Source organism: Pipistrellus hanaki (assembly GCF_964339955.1).
Source record: "Pipistrellus hanaki genome assembly, chromosome: 4".
In the NCBI taxonomy this organism is placed as follows: domain Eukaryota; kingdom Metazoa; phylum Chordata; class Mammalia; order Chiroptera; family Vespertilionidae; genus Pipistrellus; species Pipistrellus hanaki.
Genome location: NC_140506.1, coordinates 69,443,257 through 69,462,537, shown reverse-complemented (window position 1 = coordinate 69,462,537; position 19,281 = coordinate 69,443,257). Strand labels below are relative to the sequence as shown.

Below are 19,281 nucleotides of genomic sequence, written 5' to 3'. Positions count from 1 at the left end.
CTTTTATTGAAACTATAGAAACGATTAATTCATTTCATATATTTGGGAAGTTTTCCTTCTCTGCTTACTCCATTTATGTCTGTGATCAGATATTTCAGCAGTCATATTGACTAGATTCTCAATTATTATCTTAATAGGATGTATCAAACCTTATTTATAATTACTCTGTAAAAACTCTGTCACTCAAAGGAGACGGTCACATAGCTAGGATTGTTAGAAAAAGTCCACTGTTTATTATACGCACTCATGTATGCAGCTCTCATGCAAGTGATCACTGGATTACATGCTGTATTTCTTTGGTTGCTGAGAATGGAAATGCCTTCTTGCTTATGTCCAAAGACTGTGGAGCTTGATGGAAATCCCATATATTTTCATATACTTTCTAGGATCAGGCAGTTCTTTGTACTAAATGGATGGAATTCTATATCTTGTGGCATTGTTTGACTTGTAATTAGAGCATATAAAGTCTCTAACAAGGGCATCTTATTGTACAGTGCGAGGTGATGACATTTACATTTACAGTATGTGTGGATAGCTTCTCCTGATTATGCGGTGTACAATCTATACTGCTGTATAGCATAACTACTTTCTTCTGACATTTAAATAAATGCTGTTTCAGCCACATGGGCATCCAGTGATGTATTACTGTCACTGTGACCGTGTTCCCTTCTCATGTGGGACCTTATAGGGGCACCTGGTCCATTGATCTCAATGCTTTCTCATTCCTTTCTTTTTCTCACTTTCCATTTAATCCACCATAGATTCTATGGTCCATCATTTAAAAATATGTATTAACCATACTCTTAAACTCCCTTGCCATCTGAATTTCTTTTTCACATCTATTAGACAAAACCCTAACCATGGATGAACCCTCATCTCTGAGTGAGCCAGTCAGCTGCCTAGAGTCATTGGAAAATAGCCTTATTGTTGCCACTTTAAGTTTATCTTGTTCATCTACGTAAAGAGGCCCTGGATATCCCCTGGGAATCTGATGAGTTCTCAGGTCAGCTCTGACGCACCGTATCTGCAGTACCATCTCAGCCTCAGAGATCAGACTTCCAGCCACCCCCCACCAAAGACCTATCACCCCATCTCCTGCTTCAGGAAGTAGGCATTGGTGGGAGAGGACATTGATCATTGCCCTCTGCGATATAAATATGCCTGTATCTCTGTGCCTCCTGCCCTTCATCTCTCAGGCTACCAGAAAAGTGCTTTTCTTCTATCTAAGGTAACTGCTCCACACAAATTCTGGTTTCACTCACTCTGACTCCATAGGGGTCTTGTGCTAAAAATTATTATACCTTTAATAATTATAACCCCTCCTCTTTAGCTACATCTCATTTCCATTGGCTTTTAGAAATGCTCATCTTTTCCACAAAACAGAAGAAAACTATAACATTAAAAAAATAAGCAAAAAATAAACATCAACAAAATCTCTTTTTCCTAATTCCCAAATCCCCCACCAGACCTATTTCTGTCTTTACCTTCCAAAGGTTGCTGGTTGTCTGCACAAAAGTAATACTCAATTTTGGTTATCCAGCACTGTTTAGCATCTCTAGTTATATTAAGTGGACTTATGAAATTATTAGTGGCCTGGTGTGTGGATTCATGCACACTGAAAGGAAACTAATTAGAAGAAAGATTCGTGCAGTAATTACGGTACTGCAAAAAAATTATGTGTCAAAATAGTATATATAATATAATATTATAAAATTAAAATACAAAATATTTACTATCACTCTTCACCCTTTATAATAGAAGTGGTGCCAGTGAGAGCTTTATATGTTTCTCACATGTGCAAGTCAACGTTTATTTTTAAATTGCCAGTGCATCATTTGTACTGGCTAGTTGGTTAGTTGATGGACGTTCAGCCGCTTAGTCTTTTATATATATAGATAGCAAAATTTCCAAATATATTCAGTTGTATTTATTTAAAGTAAAATGGTAACATAGGGTATAATTTAAAAGATAATAAATAGAAGATATTAGAGGGATGTGGAAAATTGGAGCTCACATTCATTGTTGGTAAGAATATAAAATGGCAAAACTATATTGGAAAACAGTTTGGCAGTTTCTTAAAAAGTTAAACATACATTTGCCATACAATCCAGCAAATGGCTACTGATTAGCAGATGTGGTATAGTCATACAATAGAATACTATTCAGCAGGAAAAAGGAGTCAAGTATTGACTCATACCATGGCATGAATGATCCATTTTGCGAAGCTAAAGAAGCCAGCCAAAAACGACAACATATTATATGATTCCACTCATAAAACTTTCCAGAAAATGCAATTCTATAGTGACAGAAAGTAGATTCGTGGATTACTGGGGCTGGAAATTGGCTGGCACGAGGAATCTTTTTGGGATGATGCAAATGTTCCAAAATTGGATTGTGGTAAGGGATAAGAAGTACACACCACACTTTTTTATTTTATTTTTATTGATTGCAGAGAGGAAGGGAGAGAGGGAGAGCGAGAGCGAGAGCGAGAGCGAGAGAAACATTAATGATGAGAGAGAATCATTGATTGGCTGCCTCCTGCACGTCCCCGCTGGGGATCGAGCCCACAACAAAGGCATGTGCCCTTGATTGGAATCGAACCCAGGACCCTTCAGTCTGCAGGCGGATGCTCTAGCCACTGAGCCAAACCAGCTAGGGCAGAAGTACACACTTGTAGTTATAAATTAATTCAAAGAGTTATAATGTACAGCATAGGGAATGTACTCAATGATATTATAATAATTACGTATGGGACAGATGACTACTAGACTTATCTTGGTGAACACTTTGTAAGGTATATAAATGTTTAGGCACCATGTTGCACACCGGAAACTAACATGATACTGTATGTCAATTATAATTTTTTTAAAATACCTGCTGAGAAGCCAAAATAAAAACAAAAACAAAATTTGGAATGTGCTAAAGGTTGTGCAATCACTAAAAATTATTGGATTGTACATTTAAGACAGGTAAATGTATGATATATAAGTTGTACTTTAATGAAGTCATGAGAAACAGAAAGAAGCAGCAAGCACCAAATCATTTGATTAATTTGTTAACTGCACCATTTGCTTAATGTGCATGAAAGTGAAATTATATAAAACAAGTTAATATGACATACTGCTCTTAGATATTATAATATCAAAATAGCAATATTTGTGTTTCACAAGCTAATTTTAAACAACATTTTCTTGCTTGTATAATAATGAGGGAAATACCTCTTTTCAACCCACTGGTTCCAGCTACCAACCAGTGATCAGGAGTTCTCTCCTTTTATAATTTGTTAACACACCGCAGGTGTGTCCTTTGTTGACTAGGCATGGCTAGGATGGCATACAATATCTGACCTATGATGAAATCTTGGGGAAGAGAATCCATAGCCAATAACATTTAATTAAGATCTTTTAGAACTCTTTGGCCATAATTTAAATACTGTAAAGTTTGGAATAGAATGTTTTGATCTAAGAAAATTAAATCCCTTTCCAATCTCTAATATTTGCTCACATACATGTTAGTAATTCTTGGATAATGAGGTGACATTTTAAGTTTAAATGTCAAAGTAATCATTTGCCAACCAGAAAGTAAAACACAATCATATAAGAAATAAGGGATGGCATAAACTCTGTTCCTAAGAAGGGGAGTCTGAGGCCAGCTGTATTAGAACCTTCAACATGAAAGCACACACATCTATCATTTTCCAGATACACCTCTTCTCTAAAGAGACAGACTGAAAGGACAAAATTCTAAGGAGGTGCTGCAATGAGAAGGAATGAATTTCCTGACAAGTTGGTTTATTTAAGAATGGGATTATGAGAGAGACTATGCAAGCTTCTCTCTGATAATCCTAAATGTGTACAGAATGTCAACATAGGCATATACAATATATATATATATATGCATGAATCTATAAAAAAAAGCGTTTTATATTTTTTGTGAAAACTTTTCCTCAACTTCTTCAGAACTTGGTTTACTTTGTTGTGAGTCTAATATTCATTTAAAATGGCAAAATAACGTGTTGTCTGGAGGACAGTAGAGTAGGTTTAAAAAAATTATAACATGGCAATTTGTGGTGTGGGAAGCATGCTTATTTACAAGGTTGACATATCTACGTGTATACTACAAAGATGGTCTTTTTCAGAAACGTGATTTGTAGCCAGCACATCTGTTGTTCTTATGTAAGGGATTACAGTGAACTATTTTGGTTGAACTTCAGCTGCAGAGTAACAGAATGTTAAAGCAGCTTGCTAAAAAGGTGTTCCCTATTTCAAATTTTGTTTCTTTATAATGAACTTATAAAGTGTTCTCTATGTGAGAAAACCTCATTCTTCATTAAAAAATATAAGTTTTATGTGGTTTTAAGTTGTATTTTTGTCATTTTATAGCATTTAGATGATATCTAAGTCTGTCTGGCTTAGCATTTTGAATGTTAAATTATATACAAGTTTGATATTGTTCAGTAACAATTTTTCATAAAAACCTTATCAACAGCCCTGGCTGAGTGGTCAGTTGGTTGGTGCATTAACCCATATACCAAAAGGTTGTAGATTCCATTTCTGGTCAGGGCACATACCTAGGTTTTGGGTTCAATCCCAGGTTGGGGTTTGTGTAGGAGGCAATCAGTCGATGTTTTCCTTTCAAAAAATCTCAAATAAACTTGTTCTGGCTTTCCTCTTCAAATGGAATTATGTCACTTGCATTTGGGCTTATTAGGAAATCCTGACTATTATGTTACATTCCCAAGAGTTAATAAACTGCGTGCGTACAATCTCTGTGAAAGGGAAATTTCCCCCCACATATTTCTGCTGTAATTTTTAACAAATATTAATCATTTAATTGGTCAGTCTTCAGGAAACTGACCTTTATGTTCCATGTTCTTAAAACAGCAGCAACAACAACATTCAAATTAAAAATTATTTTATGTTCCAGTTCTGCTTAAAAGAATATATACTCATCATCTAAAAGGTTCAGTGAAGTAAATTATAGCAGGAAGAGGGAAAGAGTAGGAACGCCTAGCTTTCAAGTTGCCCATAGTCTAGATCAGTCCATCTTAAACCTTAAAGTGCACATGGGTCTCCTGAATATCTTGTTAAAACGCGGATTCTAGTTCAGTGATTCTGGAGTGGGACCCGAGTTGGTGTTTCTCACCAGCTCCCGAGTGGGGCGCTATGTTGCTAGTCCATGGACCACAGTTTGAGATGCAGGGCTCTAAACAGACTGTGCTTAATATTCATAGAAAAGTCTGCCTACAGATCATGGGTGACCTGCATTTACAAACGTTTTTATTGCCATCCCAACAGAAGTTGAGCAGTGGTACAGTCACCTTCTAGAGGATGGAGTTCATATAATATTAACTTACTTAGAAAGAATCCATGACTATGAGCCTCCTTAGTACTGTCCTCCTAGCTAGCTAAAGGACATACAGCTAAACAGGCTGACACAGAAACAAAAATCAAATTGTTAGAACTAAGTGTTCATAAATGATTAGACTGGCCAAATATATTTGTGATATGGAAGGATATATCTTTTGTCAGTTCTGTTTTGATTTTGTGAACTGTTATCTACCTAGTAAGGAAAGGCAATCTTTGCTAAGTAAGAGAAGTTACTAAAGCAGGCGCCAGGGTACAGGCAGGGCATGTGAATGAGTAAAGAGCGCTGGGAGTGGCTGGGGAGTGGTGTCACAGAGAGCGTGCACATGGCTCCATCGCTGCCATGAAGCATGCTAGGCTACCATGGCTAGAGCTTCGACTTTTCAAGAAAAGCCAGAAATAAAATTTTCATGTGAAAGTTTCCAATTAAAAAACATTGGCTACTAAATTTAAAATTCTTTTAAAACATTATGTGGGCCAAGAAAACACATCTGTGTCCCAGACACAGCCCCTGAGCCACCCACTTACAATGTCTAATGTTGTAGACTACACCGAAATCTCATGTTTTGAAAAATGAATTTTCAAAATGAAACTTTCTGACCTTTTTATCTTTAGACACTTCAGTCAGAAGAAATAGACTCTGCTTTATGTATTTGGAGGTACTGGAGTAAGATTGGGGTGTGATCAGTAAACCTGTCTTTTCTTCTTTCACATTCCAGATTACAGGACTGGCCCATGTTTCACTCAGGTCAACAACCAGATGTGCCAAGGGCAGCTGACCGGCATTGTCTGCACCAAGACCCTGTGCTGTGCCACCATTGGCCGGGCCTGGGGCCACCCCTGTGAGATGTGTCCGGCCCAGCCTCAGCCCTGTCGGCGGGGCTTTATCCCCAACATCCGCACAGGAGCTTGCCAAGGTGAGTCAGCCGTCTGCCTGTGTACAGTCACCCGCATGTCAGGTCTTCTTTCACTGCACGTGGAGGGCCTGCCACTATGGAGGGTGACCTTTAACCCGGTACCATTTCTGAGAGCAGCTTCATTAGCAAGCATGATCAGGGATGGCTTATCTTTTGGGCACCTAGTAACTAATTATTTTTCAACTCTTGACGTAAACAGAGAAGCGAGAGGTAATATGAAAAATTGGAGAAAATTTTAAAATACAGTTTTAAGATATTTAATAGAGTCAGAAGACAAACCACTCCATGTCTTCATCCACTTGGCACTCTATGCTCTCTCCCACAGTCCTCAAACTATATTCATGTAAATACACAGGAAAAACATTTTATTCCTTTTTCCTATTCTCATATAAGATATGAGAACCCAATCTTAGGCAACAGGAAGAAGAAAGCTACCCAAATTTATTAACGAGTAGAGGCCCAGTGCATGAAAATCCATGCACTGGAGGAGGTTCCCTCAGCCCGGCCTGCCTCCTCTCACAGTCTGGGAGCCCTCAGGGGCAGGAGGCGACCTGGCGATCAGGCCAAGGCAATGCCCCATCACACCTCTGCTGCTACCACTGCTGGCAGCACAAGCCTCAACCAGCCCTGGTTAAATGGGCCTTGGGCGGCCCTGGTTGGCTGAGCAGCCACCATTCGAGGCTTGCCTGCACCTCAGGCTGGCCCTAGGTGGATGAGCAGCTGCCATCCAAGGCTTGCCTGTACCTTGGGCCAGCCCTGGGCTGCTGGGAGACTGAGGGGACTGGGGGACTCTGGAGGCAGGTGCGTGGGGCAGGCCCCCAGCCTTATGTGTGCCTGCTGCCCCAGCAGGGCTGAGGGGACTGGGTGCCACCATCTTGTGGCTGTGGGTGCTGCCCTCTTTGGGGGCATGGCAGTCAATTAGCATATTCCCTCCTTATTGGCCGTGGGCACTACATCTTTGCAACGACATGAGGGTCAATTAGCATATTCCCTCTTTATTAGATTGGATAGTGTCTTCAAAGATGAAGTGTGAACTTCCAGGATTACAGTTATTTCAGAGTTTATAACCTGGTTGTTTGTTTGCAGTCTTGTATGCAGGCAATTTTTCCAAATTCATTCTGATACATATTTTATATATCATGGCTAGATTAGGTCTCTGAGGATACTGCAACAGTAAACTCCAAGCCAAGTAGCCAAAAATGGTTACACATTCACTGGATAATTGCCTTAATTTCAAGCCACCATGATTCTTATCATTTTTGGGGCTACTTCTCTGATGTCATGTGTACTAAACCCATTTTTGAAGTTTAGAAACAGACCTCTGTAATCAACTCTCCAAAGGTAGTAGGATCACAGAAAAATGGAAAAGTACTCTTATATTATTCAAAGAAATGGTACTACTCATATTTTAGACATGGGAGTTAGGTTTATTTGTTATAATCAAATCATATACAAAGTTATATCTGATGTTTTTCAAATTGATGTTAATGACCCATGGCAGAGGCAGAGATGTCATCTACTCAGCCCATGTAAATGGCATATTATAGGAAGCCAGTCCAGTGTCCTAAAACTCAAATGAGAATTGTAGATTGCAGAGCTTGTACATAGCCTCAATTTGATACAACTACCAGTGTGAGTACATATATTATAGTTCCTGATAAAGCAAGAGTTTTTTAAATAGAAGATAAGTTATACTATGGATTATCTAGTGTTCACTATACTACATAGATTTCTCAGATCAGTATATACATTACCATATAACTTATATAGATTGCTATTAAAGATGAAGAACTATATAGATTTAGTAGATTAATACTGACTAGACTTGTTAGAGTAACACTTTTTGTTTATTCTAATATACTTGCTTATTTATTGTCTTTATTCTCCTCCAGCTAGAATGTAAGCTTTATTAGGGCAGAAATATGTTTTATTCATTAATGTCTCTGTTCTGTTCATTAATTCTAGTGTCTAACATGGAATTAATGCTTAGTAAATATCCTTTGAATTAATAAATATGATACAATTAAAATACTTCTCCAAACCTCTTTTCATAGAAATAGCCCAGGTTGAGAAAAGCCTTTAACTTCAACCAGCAAATCCCAAGTTATTGACTCTCCTCATCTTCTGTATTTGCACTACGCTTTTCTAGCCTGCTATTTTGTCAGAGAGCTCCAGTTTTCTGAGCACAGTTACCAAAAATGTATGACCTGATCTCAAACTTTCTGAATGTCCTTCAGGATTCGGTAATGTCTGAAGTCTTATTTATTTGATTATATTTATGTAGCAAAGATAAGTTTTGGGCTCCATTTCCCTAAAAAAATAGAATAGATTAATAGAGCCACAGGAGCAAAATGAAATTTGCCACATGGTTAAAATGTCTGGAAAAGCAAGTTTAAAAAGTTCTGCTTTCTTTCAAAATCATGGCATAGTCAGAAAGTTCTCAATTAAATAGTAATCCTCAGTTCAGGCTATTTTAAGACCACATCTTACTGTGATTTTATTTTTCCCTTTAAATTCCTAGACTGTTTCCCAATACTGGTGCCAAATTAACTTGGAAGATATAGGGCATGAAAAAAATAACATAATAAAACATGATATGTACATGTCATGCTTTTCTTTATAATAGTCATCTTTTAATGGGATAATTAAATGTTTTTATAGAGTTGATAAATTTCAGCTGTGTAGATGATAACTGTAAATAGCTTAATATTGGTTCTAAAACATGGTTTATATTAATGAAAGGAGGGCATTCTGAAGTTCTGAACATAATGTTATCCCATAGGTGACGCAATTAGAAAATCACCCTGTCAATGGCCTAAGAGGGACTGAAACATGATCATGTGATAACCAGAGTAACTGAAAAATCAGGGCCAACAGAAAATTAAATATCTAATAATAAAAATAAAAATTAAGCTATCAGGAAAGCAGTTAATATAACTGTTGCCATATTGACTTTCTGGCCTTAAATAAACAGTGTTGGAAAGGTGGGCATTGGCGAGTCCTGACTCCTTCCCTATTGAGAACCATTTCAGTTCAAACCCCTGTGCCTATGGCTCACCCACATGTAATTTTGAATTTTCTTCTATTTTATTATACAGTAAAAGGACCAACATTAATTAACATAGATCTTAGTATTTAAGCTATCATAAAATGAGAAACTTAAAGTTGTTTTTTTAAAATATATTTTATTGATTTTTTTTTTTTTTTTTTACAGAGAGGAAGGGAGAGGGATAGAAAGCTAGAAACATAAATGAGAGGGAAACATCGACCAGCTGTCTCCTGCACACCTCCTACCAGGGATGTGCCCGCAACTAATGTACATGCTCTTGACTGGAATCGAACCTGGGACCTTTCAGTCCGCAGACCGATACTCTATCCACTGAGCCAAACCGGTTTCGGCAAACTTAAAGTTTTAAAAATTGGTGTTAGGCCCCTTTTCAAGAATATTTACAAATTTTAAACTGCAATGTACATATGTTGTTTTCTCCCCCTCTTCCCCTCCCTTTCTTCCAATCTCTAAAAATCAGTGGAAAAAATATACTTGAGAGAGGATTTACAATGATAACAAAAAAAGAGTGAAAATAGGACAAGGAAGTGGCAGGAAAAATATAAATAAAATGAGCAGAAATAGCAATAATCCATAGCAGATAGAGTGGAATTCAAGAACAAAAAGGAAAAACTGAGTCAGAAAAGAATATGGTTAAAAATTACGACTCGGTAAGAGGATATAAGCAGTACAAACCCTAAATTACCCCCTGCAAAACAAATGCTGGCGTGACCTCTTTTCCAATGGTGTATTGTACAGAAATATTTAATTCCTTTAGTTGGACTGCACATGAATACTGTAGAGGTTTGATCTCAGCTGAAATCAGGTAAACATGGCTAGTTTCTTCATTGTACACTGGGAGGAAGATGTCCAAAGTAAAAAGTTATTTCTAGGCCTTGTATATAGCACAAAGTAGAAAGTTATTTCTAGGCCTTCTATATAGCACTAAACAATCGGGCCAGCAGGGGAGGGCAGTTGGGAGGGACGAGGCCTGCAGGTTTGGTTCATTTGATTAGCATAAACTATTACAGACAAATTTATCTTGGCTGTCTACATTGACTAAGTTAACCAGATCATTACAAAGTTCAATTTTAATTCATATTGTGTGAATATAAAAAACCATTCCAATACAATTCAAAAATTTTACTTAAAATATAGTACTTGATTATAGAAACTCTTACTTAAAATAGCAGAATATTCCCCTTCTTCTGACAAGAAAATGAATAATAGAAAATAAAGCATGGTAAAATAAAGTTCAACAACCCCCAGTTAAAACAAGTGAGGAACACATGCAGTTGTTGGAAGTCACTGGGACAAGGAGAATCTTCTATGAGTATCAGCATCCTGACTTTGACAATGAATAAATGATGATGACCTTTGTTGAGATAAGGAACAATGAGAGGGAACCATGCTCTGGTCTTTTTATTACTAGTGCAGAGTCCTACAAGTGATAAGTTACCAATATTTGCTTGATGAGATGATTCATTTGAATTACATGAGTACATGAACATGAATTATGGCTGAATCAAATCATATTGAATGGTTGCAAAGATAACCTGTTTTGCTCAGATTTCAGAATGAGAGAGACCTAGTCTTCCATTGTTGTACTTAAAGACTGACATTCCTTTTTATAGAAAAACAAGTACCATGCAGAACATCACTGAGACAAGAAATAAGAATTTACATTTTATAAATTGAACCAATATGGCTAACATTCATTTTTATGGGAATATTAGAGGCCTGGTGCATGAATTCATGCACCAGTGGAGTCCCTCAGCCTGGCCTGCAGGATCTGGCCAAAACTGGCTCTCTGACATTCACTAAGGGGTCCCAGATTGCGAGAGAGTGGAGGCCAGGCCAAAGGATCCCACCGGTGCATGATTGGGGATGGGGAGAGATGTGGGAGGTGGGCCAGCCCCAGAGAGAGGCCGCAGGAGAGCTCTAGGGTGTGTCTGGCCCGTTGAGCTCAGTCCCAATCACCTGGACCCCAGCAGCAAGTTAACCTAACAGTCAGAGCATCTGCCCCCTGGTGGTCAATGCACATCATAGTGACAGGTCAACTGGCCAACTGTTTGCTCCTAGAGGTCAGTGCCTGTTGTAGCAAGCAGTTGAGCAGCCTTATCATATCATTAGCATATTATGCTTTGATTGGTTGAATTACCAACCAGTCTACTGGACACTTAGCATACTAGGCTTTTATTATATAGGACAAGTACTATGTATAATATTACTACCTATGAAATGTAAATAGTGTAAGAACTTATATTTTAAAAGTGGATCTAATTTGGGGAGAAGCAAAGTTCAGAAACTTTCACTATTAAATATAGTAATCAGAATTGGTCCTTGGTTCTCACAGATATAAATTAAGTAAACAATTTAAAAAACATATTTCTTCATTGATTTCAGAGAGGAAGGAAGAGGAAGAGAGAGGTAGAAATATCAATTATGAGAGAGAATCATTGATCGGCTGCCTCCTGCACATCCAGCCAAGGACACAGCGCACAACCCACGCATGTGTCCTTGGCTGGAATCGAATCTGGGAACCTTCGATCCGCAGGCTAACACTCTATCCACTGAGCCAATCCGGTTAGGGCAAATAAACAATTTTTATATGTCTGCACCACTGCACAAATCTTCATATTTTAATGTGAACTAAAAGAATTTTATGCCATCTAATACTAATTTAATAAAATCAGTTTGATCCTCTACTGCAAGTTTATTTAGAGAAGTTGGAGAGTAAATGAGTTCATGAACTAGAATTACTATTGCTTTGTTACATTATTTATAACCTTATAGAATAGACTGAAATGATTATATAAGGTTTAGATTTCAAAAGACTTAATTTTGTTCCATAAAATTCTTACATGTGATTTGAAGTAATTCAACATGTAAAGAAATAATAACATTGTGCCTGAATTGAACGGCTAAATGGAAACACATCTGTATAGTAATCTGGGCAGTGGAAAACTAATCAGACATTAGTAGTTGCTTATGTTAGTATTTTGAAGATGTAGAAACTCTTACATAGTTTGAAGGTCTGAGTCTTGCCGTTTTTTTAATTTTATAGAGAGCATTTGTGTATGCCTCTAAGTTCAAGTTGATTATTTCTGTTAGATTTCTTTAATATTTACTTTTTTATGATTAACTTGATCTACCTAAAAGAAATTAATTCTATATAGATATGTAGTCTAGGATACTTAGGAAAATAAAGGTTTTATTTTTCCTTATAGGAAAATACTATTTAGGCAGTTTGCTTTTCCCTTTGAAAAATTACTGAATCTACTAACTGTGTAGTCAAAAGATTTTATGAATAGTATTAAGGGATTTATAGGTTTGGCCTTGTTTTCCAGCTTATGCCATGATATTCTTTCTCTGATTTATCTGCCAGGAAAAGAGGTTTCTAGGGATGTTTTACACCACATGGTAATGAGAGTGGAAATGTAGTACATTTAAAAAATAATGTGGTTTGAATGTTCTGAATTAAACTGTTTGGTATATAAACTTCTTATCATATATTTCACTTTAGCTGCTTTTTGTTTGAGTCAGATATCCTTTAATAAGACTATTTCTGTGGACTGAGAGATCACATAAAATAAAAATAACTATGTAAAGGTGCCAAGATTAGATTGTGGTTAGGATTTTAGATCTGTACTAAGTTTTGTCATTTTTTAGGCCCTTTTAATAAGGTTTTCAGTTAAGACTACTATCCTACCATTTTCCATGGTAGGATAGTAGTATATCAAAGTAATTGTCTTCAGTCAACATTATTAGGAAAATGGATGAAAAGAGCCCTCTTTCTGGCTGATGTATTGGGAGGCATTTGCTCTGAGCAGGTAGTACTAAGCAAGAAAAGGCACATGAGTACTAGTAAGAGTTCAACTCTAACTGCTTAGGTTTTCACCTACTCAGAGTTAGCCTGGTGGAGGGTATGGGGGGATAAATGGTGATGGAAGAAGACTTGTCTTGGGAGGTGGACACACAATACAATATACAGATGATATATTATAGAATTGTACACATGAACCCTATATAATTTTATTAATTGATGTTACCCCAATAAAAAATTTTTCTTTTTCTTTTTTTTAATCCTCACCTGAGGATATTTTTTTCTGTTGATTTTTTTTAGAGAGAACGGAAGGGATGGAAAGAGACAGAGAGAGAGAAACATCAATGTGAGAGAGACACATACATTGGTTGCCTCCAGGACTGGGGATGGAGCCTGCAACCAAGGTACATGCTCTTGACTGGAATCAAACCCGTGACCCTTCAGTCTGCAGGCCATCGCTCTAACCACTGAGGAAAACCAGCCAGGGCTCACTCCAATAAATTTAGTAAAAAATTTAAAAAGACATCTACTGTAATTTTATTATAAAAATCTTTTGGGCTGTTGTAATCAGTTTTATTGACAGACTAGGGTCCAGTGAACAAATTCATGCACCTTGAAAGGAACTGTGGGCCATGAGGGTACAGTGGGCACTGGCTGGTCTCAGCCCATTCTCTGCACGCCCACCGGCCTCTCCTGCTGTGGCCACACAGGATCGGGCCTTAAACGGGCAGTCGGACATCCCTCTCACAATCCTGGACTGCTGGCTCCCAACTGCTCCCCTGCCTGCCTTCCTGATTGCCCCTCATCACTTCTGCCTGTCAGACTGATCACACCCTAACCACTTTTCTGCCAGCCTGATTGATACCTAACTGCTCCCCTGCCAGCCTGATTGCCCCTAACTGCCCTTCCCTGCAGACCCAGTCACCCCCAGCTTCCCTCCTCTGCTGGCCTGGTCACCCCTAACTGCTCTCCCCTGCAGTTTTGATCACCCCCAACAGTCCTCCCTTACAGGCCTGGTCCCTCCCAACTGCCTTCCCCTGCTGTCCATTTTGTGGCGGCCATCTTTGACCAGCCATATTGTGTGTTGGAGTGAAGTCAATTTGGATATTATTCTTTATTAGATAGCATAGAGGCCTGATGCATGGGTGGCAGCCAGCTGGTTTGCCCTGGATCAGGATGGGGGTTCCCTTGAGGCATCAGGTGGCCTGGGAGAGGGGCCTGTGGTGGTTTTCAGGCTGGCCACATTCCCCGGCAACCCAAGCGGAGGCCCTGGTATCTGGGATTTATTTATCTTCTATAATTGAAACTTTATAGCCTTGAGTGGAGGCCAGGGCAGGCCAGGAAGTTTGCCTTCCTTCATTGCTGGGGAAACCCAAGCCTCCTGCTTGCTCTGTGGCCACAGTTGGGATTTCTTTATCTTTTGAAACTTTAAAGTCTTAAAGGCAGGCCAGGGCTGCAGAAACTTGGCTTCCTCCATTGCCGGGGGCAACTCAAGCCTCCTGCCCTCTCCAGCTTTGTGGCTGCTGCCATTCTTGGGATTTATTTATCTTCTATAATTGAAACTTTGTAGCCTTGAGTGAAGGCCAGGGCCAGCCAGAGCAGGCAAAAAACTTGGCTTCTTCTATCACCAGGTAACCCAAGCCTCCTGCTTGCTCCGTGGCAGGCCTCCATCTTTGTTGGGTTAATTTGCATACTCGCTTCTGATTGGCTGGTGGGCATGGCTTGTGGGTGTGGCAGAGTGATAGTTAATTTGCATGTTTTTCTTTTATTGGTGAAGATGAGTCTTTTTACATGGCCTCAAAACATAGTCTGTATTGGTAAATATTTGTGTGGTCTTGAAAATAATGTGTATTCTCATAAAGTCGGATAGACTATTCTATAAATGTAAATTAGGACAGGTTGGTTGAAAGTATAGTTCAGTTCTTATATATCCTTGCTGATATTTAGTCTACTTATTCTATTAGCCCATTTATTATATTTGTTCCTAAGAGACTGAAGTGGAAATTTACAATTGTAATTGTGGATTTGCTTATTTTTTCTTTTCAGTCCTGTCACTTTTTGTTCTGGGTGTTTTAACAGTTTGTTGTTTGTGCATACACATTTCACATTATTATGTTCTTTAATGAACTGAACCCTTTGTCATCCTGAAATATCCATCTTTATCCGTGGTAATATTTCTTATACTGATGAACACTTTGTATAATATTAACATAGCCATTCCAGCTTTCTTTTCATTAATGAACATGATATAATTTTGTCACCCTTTTACTTTTTAAGCTATATCTGTCAAAGTTGGTTTCCTGCCTTGCATTTTTAAATTAAATTTTATAATCTCAGCCTTTTTAATTTGATTCTTTATACCAGTTATATTTCATGTAACATCAGTATTATTGGGTTTTAATCTACATCTTACTATAGCTTGTATTTTTATCCCACCTGTTCTTTATTTCTTTTTCTCTTTTTTCTACCTCTATTTGAGTATATTTTAGCATTTCATTTTATCTCCAAAATTGAATTATTAACTCTGCCTCTTTGTTTATATTGTAGTTTGTTTCTCATTTCTTATTTTACTTAATACAGTCTGTTTTCAAGTAATATTATGCCACTTCACTTATAATGTAATAATTGATGTAATTTTTCATTTTTCCGCTTCAATCCTCTATGCTATTATGGTTGAACTTTTTAGTTCTATGTATTTTATAACTTCCAGAATACAGTATTATTATTGTTGCTGTTATTTTTCAACAATCAGTTATCTTTAAGATTATTTAAAACTGAGAAATATGTCTTTTATATTTATCAAAATATTTATAATTTCTAGTGCCTTTCATTTTTTGTGTAGACCATAATTTCTATCTCATTTTTGTTTTTCCTGAAGAACTTTCTTTAACATTTTTTGTAGACTCTCAGCTTTCATTTGTCTGAAAATCTTTATTATAGTTTCTAGAATTTAATTTTGTCAACATTAAGGACACCTGTTCCTAAATGAATATGATTAATAGCTTAGAGCAGTGGTTCTCAACCTTTCTAATGCATATTTTAAAAATGAATTTAAAGGATATACACCATTCTCTTGAGAAAAACTGAAGTTTTACTATACATTAAAAAGAAAAATAGTCTCAAAATCAGTGGTATCTATGTTTAAAATGCTTTCTTTTTGCAGATGTTGATGAGTGCCAAGCTATTCCTGGGATATGTCAGGGAGGAAACTGCATCAATACAGTAGGCTCTTTTGAATGCAAATGTCCAGCTGGTCACAAGCAGAGTGAAACTACTCAGAAGTGTGAAGGTGAGTGTCACTACTTTTTAAGTGTCTCTATATATCTAATTGATGACTCTGAACCAAAAACAGGCCTTCATTTTTAATTTTAAAGAACTTCATCATAATTATAATTCTTTAATTTGATATGAAAGTGGCATCATAACCTTAGAGTAGTTTTGTATCAGTTTGTATATTTAATGGGTTTTATTTGGGAAAAACCAATGAGCATTTTGCATCTGGTGTAGTATCCTAGTTTTTATTTTGTAATGAGAATGGAATCCAGCCACTTAGAATTTTTCCTTAATGAATTTTTACTATTTTACATACAAAATTATATAAAACTTTTATATAATTTTTAAATTATTAAAATTGGGTAAAGAGAAGTATAAGTGAAATATAGTGTCATGTGTAAAATGATTCACATGATGTTCATACTCTGTCATACATTTTACAATACATACTCTAATTTTTATATTGAATATTATTGCTTGACAGCCCACCAAACTGAAAAACAAGCATGCTTGACTCAGGCAGGATTTGGAAATTACCAAAACAGATATTCTGTGAAAGAATAGCTTAATCAAAAAAAAATTTTTTTTAATAATAAAAGCTCAATGTATTGCATAAACTACATAGAAAAAGCATATTTTTAATACTGAAAGTATGAGATTTGTCAGAAAATGTATGACTGAGGAATAATACAAAAATCACCTTAAAAGATAATACTTATTTTGCCTTACTTTAATACTCCTGATGATATTGACTTCTTATATAGTTCATAGTTATTTGATTACAAAGACAAATTTGATAACTGTTTAAAGCATTATGATAGTTCACAAGTCCTTTTTTTTTTTTTTTTTTTTAAATCAATCTTTATTGTTCATATTATTACAAAGGTTCCTCATTTCTTCCTCCCTCCACCAGGTTCCCACCCCACCCTCTGCCCCCTCCCCATCCCCCATTGTCCTCATCCATAGGTGCACAGTTTATGTTCAGTCTCTTCCTCCCTCCCTTTCCCCGATAGTAAATCCCTTTTCAGATAGTAAATCTGTTACTTAGCATTTTCTCATATCAATAATACCTCCACATGCCCAATGATACACTTCACACAAAAGACATTTTCAAATAGGTCAACCAGCCTCATCCAGGCCCCACCCAAGGCACTCACAGATCAACACCCCAGCGCTATACTAACTCAACACATCCAGATCTAAGCCTTCATCACTTGATTCAGCAGACCCTCAAGTTCCCGCAAAAGTTTCCAGCCATGTCTGAGAGGCAGCCGTGGGCAGGTACAGGCGAGGAGCAAGCTGTTTCGGGCCTGGCTGCTCCGGGCCTGGCCTCTGTTGCTCTGGTTCGTTCCACAACCAGCTGCTCCGGGTCTGGTCACTGCCGCTCCCGACCTAGTTGCTCTGGACTTGGCTGTTGCTGCTACAGGCCTGGCCGCACCCGACCCGGCTGCTCTGGGACCGGTTGCTCCGGTCCCGGCCGCTCCGGGCCTGGCCGCTCCCAGCCTGTCAGCCGCTGCTCCGGGCCTGGCCGCTCCCAGCCTGGCAGCCACTGCTCCTGGCCTGGCCGCACCAGACCCGGCTGCTCCGGGCCTGGCCGCTCCCAGCCTGGCAGCCGCTGCTCCGGGCCTGGCCGCACCAGACCCGGCTGCTCCGGGCCTGGCCGCTCCCAGCCTGGCAGCCGCTGCTCCGGGCCTGGCCGCTCCCAGCCTGGCAGCCGCTGCTCCGGGCCTGGCCGCACCAGACCCGGCTGCTCCGGGCTTGGCCGCTCCCAGCCTGGCAGCCGCTGCTCCGGACCTGGCCGCTCCCAGCCTGGCAGCCGCTGCTCCTGGCCTGGCCGCACCAGACCCGGCTGCTCCGGGCCTGGCCGCTCCCAGCCTGGCAGCTGCTGCTCCGAGCCTGGCCGCACCAGACCCGGCTGCTCCGGGCCTGGCCGCTCCCAGCCTGGCAGTCGCTGCTCCGGGCCTGGCCGCACCAGACCCAGCTGCTCCGGGCCTGGCCGCTCCCAGCCTGGCAGCTGTTGCTCTGGGCCTGGCCGCTCCCAGCCTGGCAGCCGCTGCTCCGGGCCTGGCCACACCAGACCCGGCTGCTCCGGACCTGGCTGCTCCCAGCCTGGCAGCTGCTGCTCCGGGCCTGGCCGCTCCTAGCCTGGCAGCCGCTTCTCCAGGCCTGGCCACTCCCAGCCTGGCAGCCACTGCTCCGGGCCTGGCCGCACCAGACCCGGCTGCTCCGGGCCTGGTCGCTCCCAGCCTGGCAGCCGGTGCTCCAGGCCTGGCCGCTCCCAGCCTGGCAGCCACTGCTCCTGGCCTGGTCGCACCAGACCCGGCTGCTCCGGGCCTGGCCGCTCCCAGCCTGGCAGCCGCTGCTCCGGACCTGGCCGCTCCCAGCCTGGCAGCCGCTGCTCCTGGCCTGGCCGCACCAGACCCGGCTGCTCCGGGCCTGGCCGCTCCCAGCCTGGCAGCTGCTGCTCCGAGCCTGGCCGCACCAGACCCGGCTGCTCCGGGCCTGGCCGCTCCCAGCCTGGCAGTCGCTGCTCCGGGCCTGGCCGCACCAGACCCAGCTGCTCCGGGCCTGGCCGCTCCCAGCCTGGCAGCTGTTGCTCTGGGCCTGGCCGCTCCCAGCCTGGCAGCCGCTGCTCCGGGCCTGGCCACACCAGACCCGGCTGCTCCGGACCTGGCTGCTCCCAGCCTGGCAGCTGCTGCTCCGGGCCTGGCCGCTCCTAGCCTGGCAGCCGCTGCTCCAGGCCTGGCCACACCAGACCCAGCTGCTCCGGGCCTGGCCGCTCCCAGCCTGGCCGCCGCTACTCCGGGCCTGGCCGCACCCGACCCGGCTGCTCCGAGCCTGGCCGCTCCCAGC

General features: G+C 40.4%; 1 protein-coding gene across 1 annotated transcript in view; it reads left to right on the top strand.

Annotated features, from left to right (window-relative positions):
* FBN2 (fibrillin 2) overlaps positions 1 to 19,281 on the top strand; it is a 241,195-nt gene that overhangs the window by 68,265 nt on the left and 153,649 nt on the right. The window contains exons 6-7 of the mRNA XM_084880950.1: positions 6,086 to 6,283; positions 16,319 to 16,444. Of these exons, the coding sequence (XP_084737076.1) occupies positions 6,086 to 6,283; positions 16,319 to 16,444 (324 nt within the window). The remainder of the gene's footprint in view (positions 1 to 6,085; positions 6,284 to 16,318; positions 16,445 to 19,281) is intronic.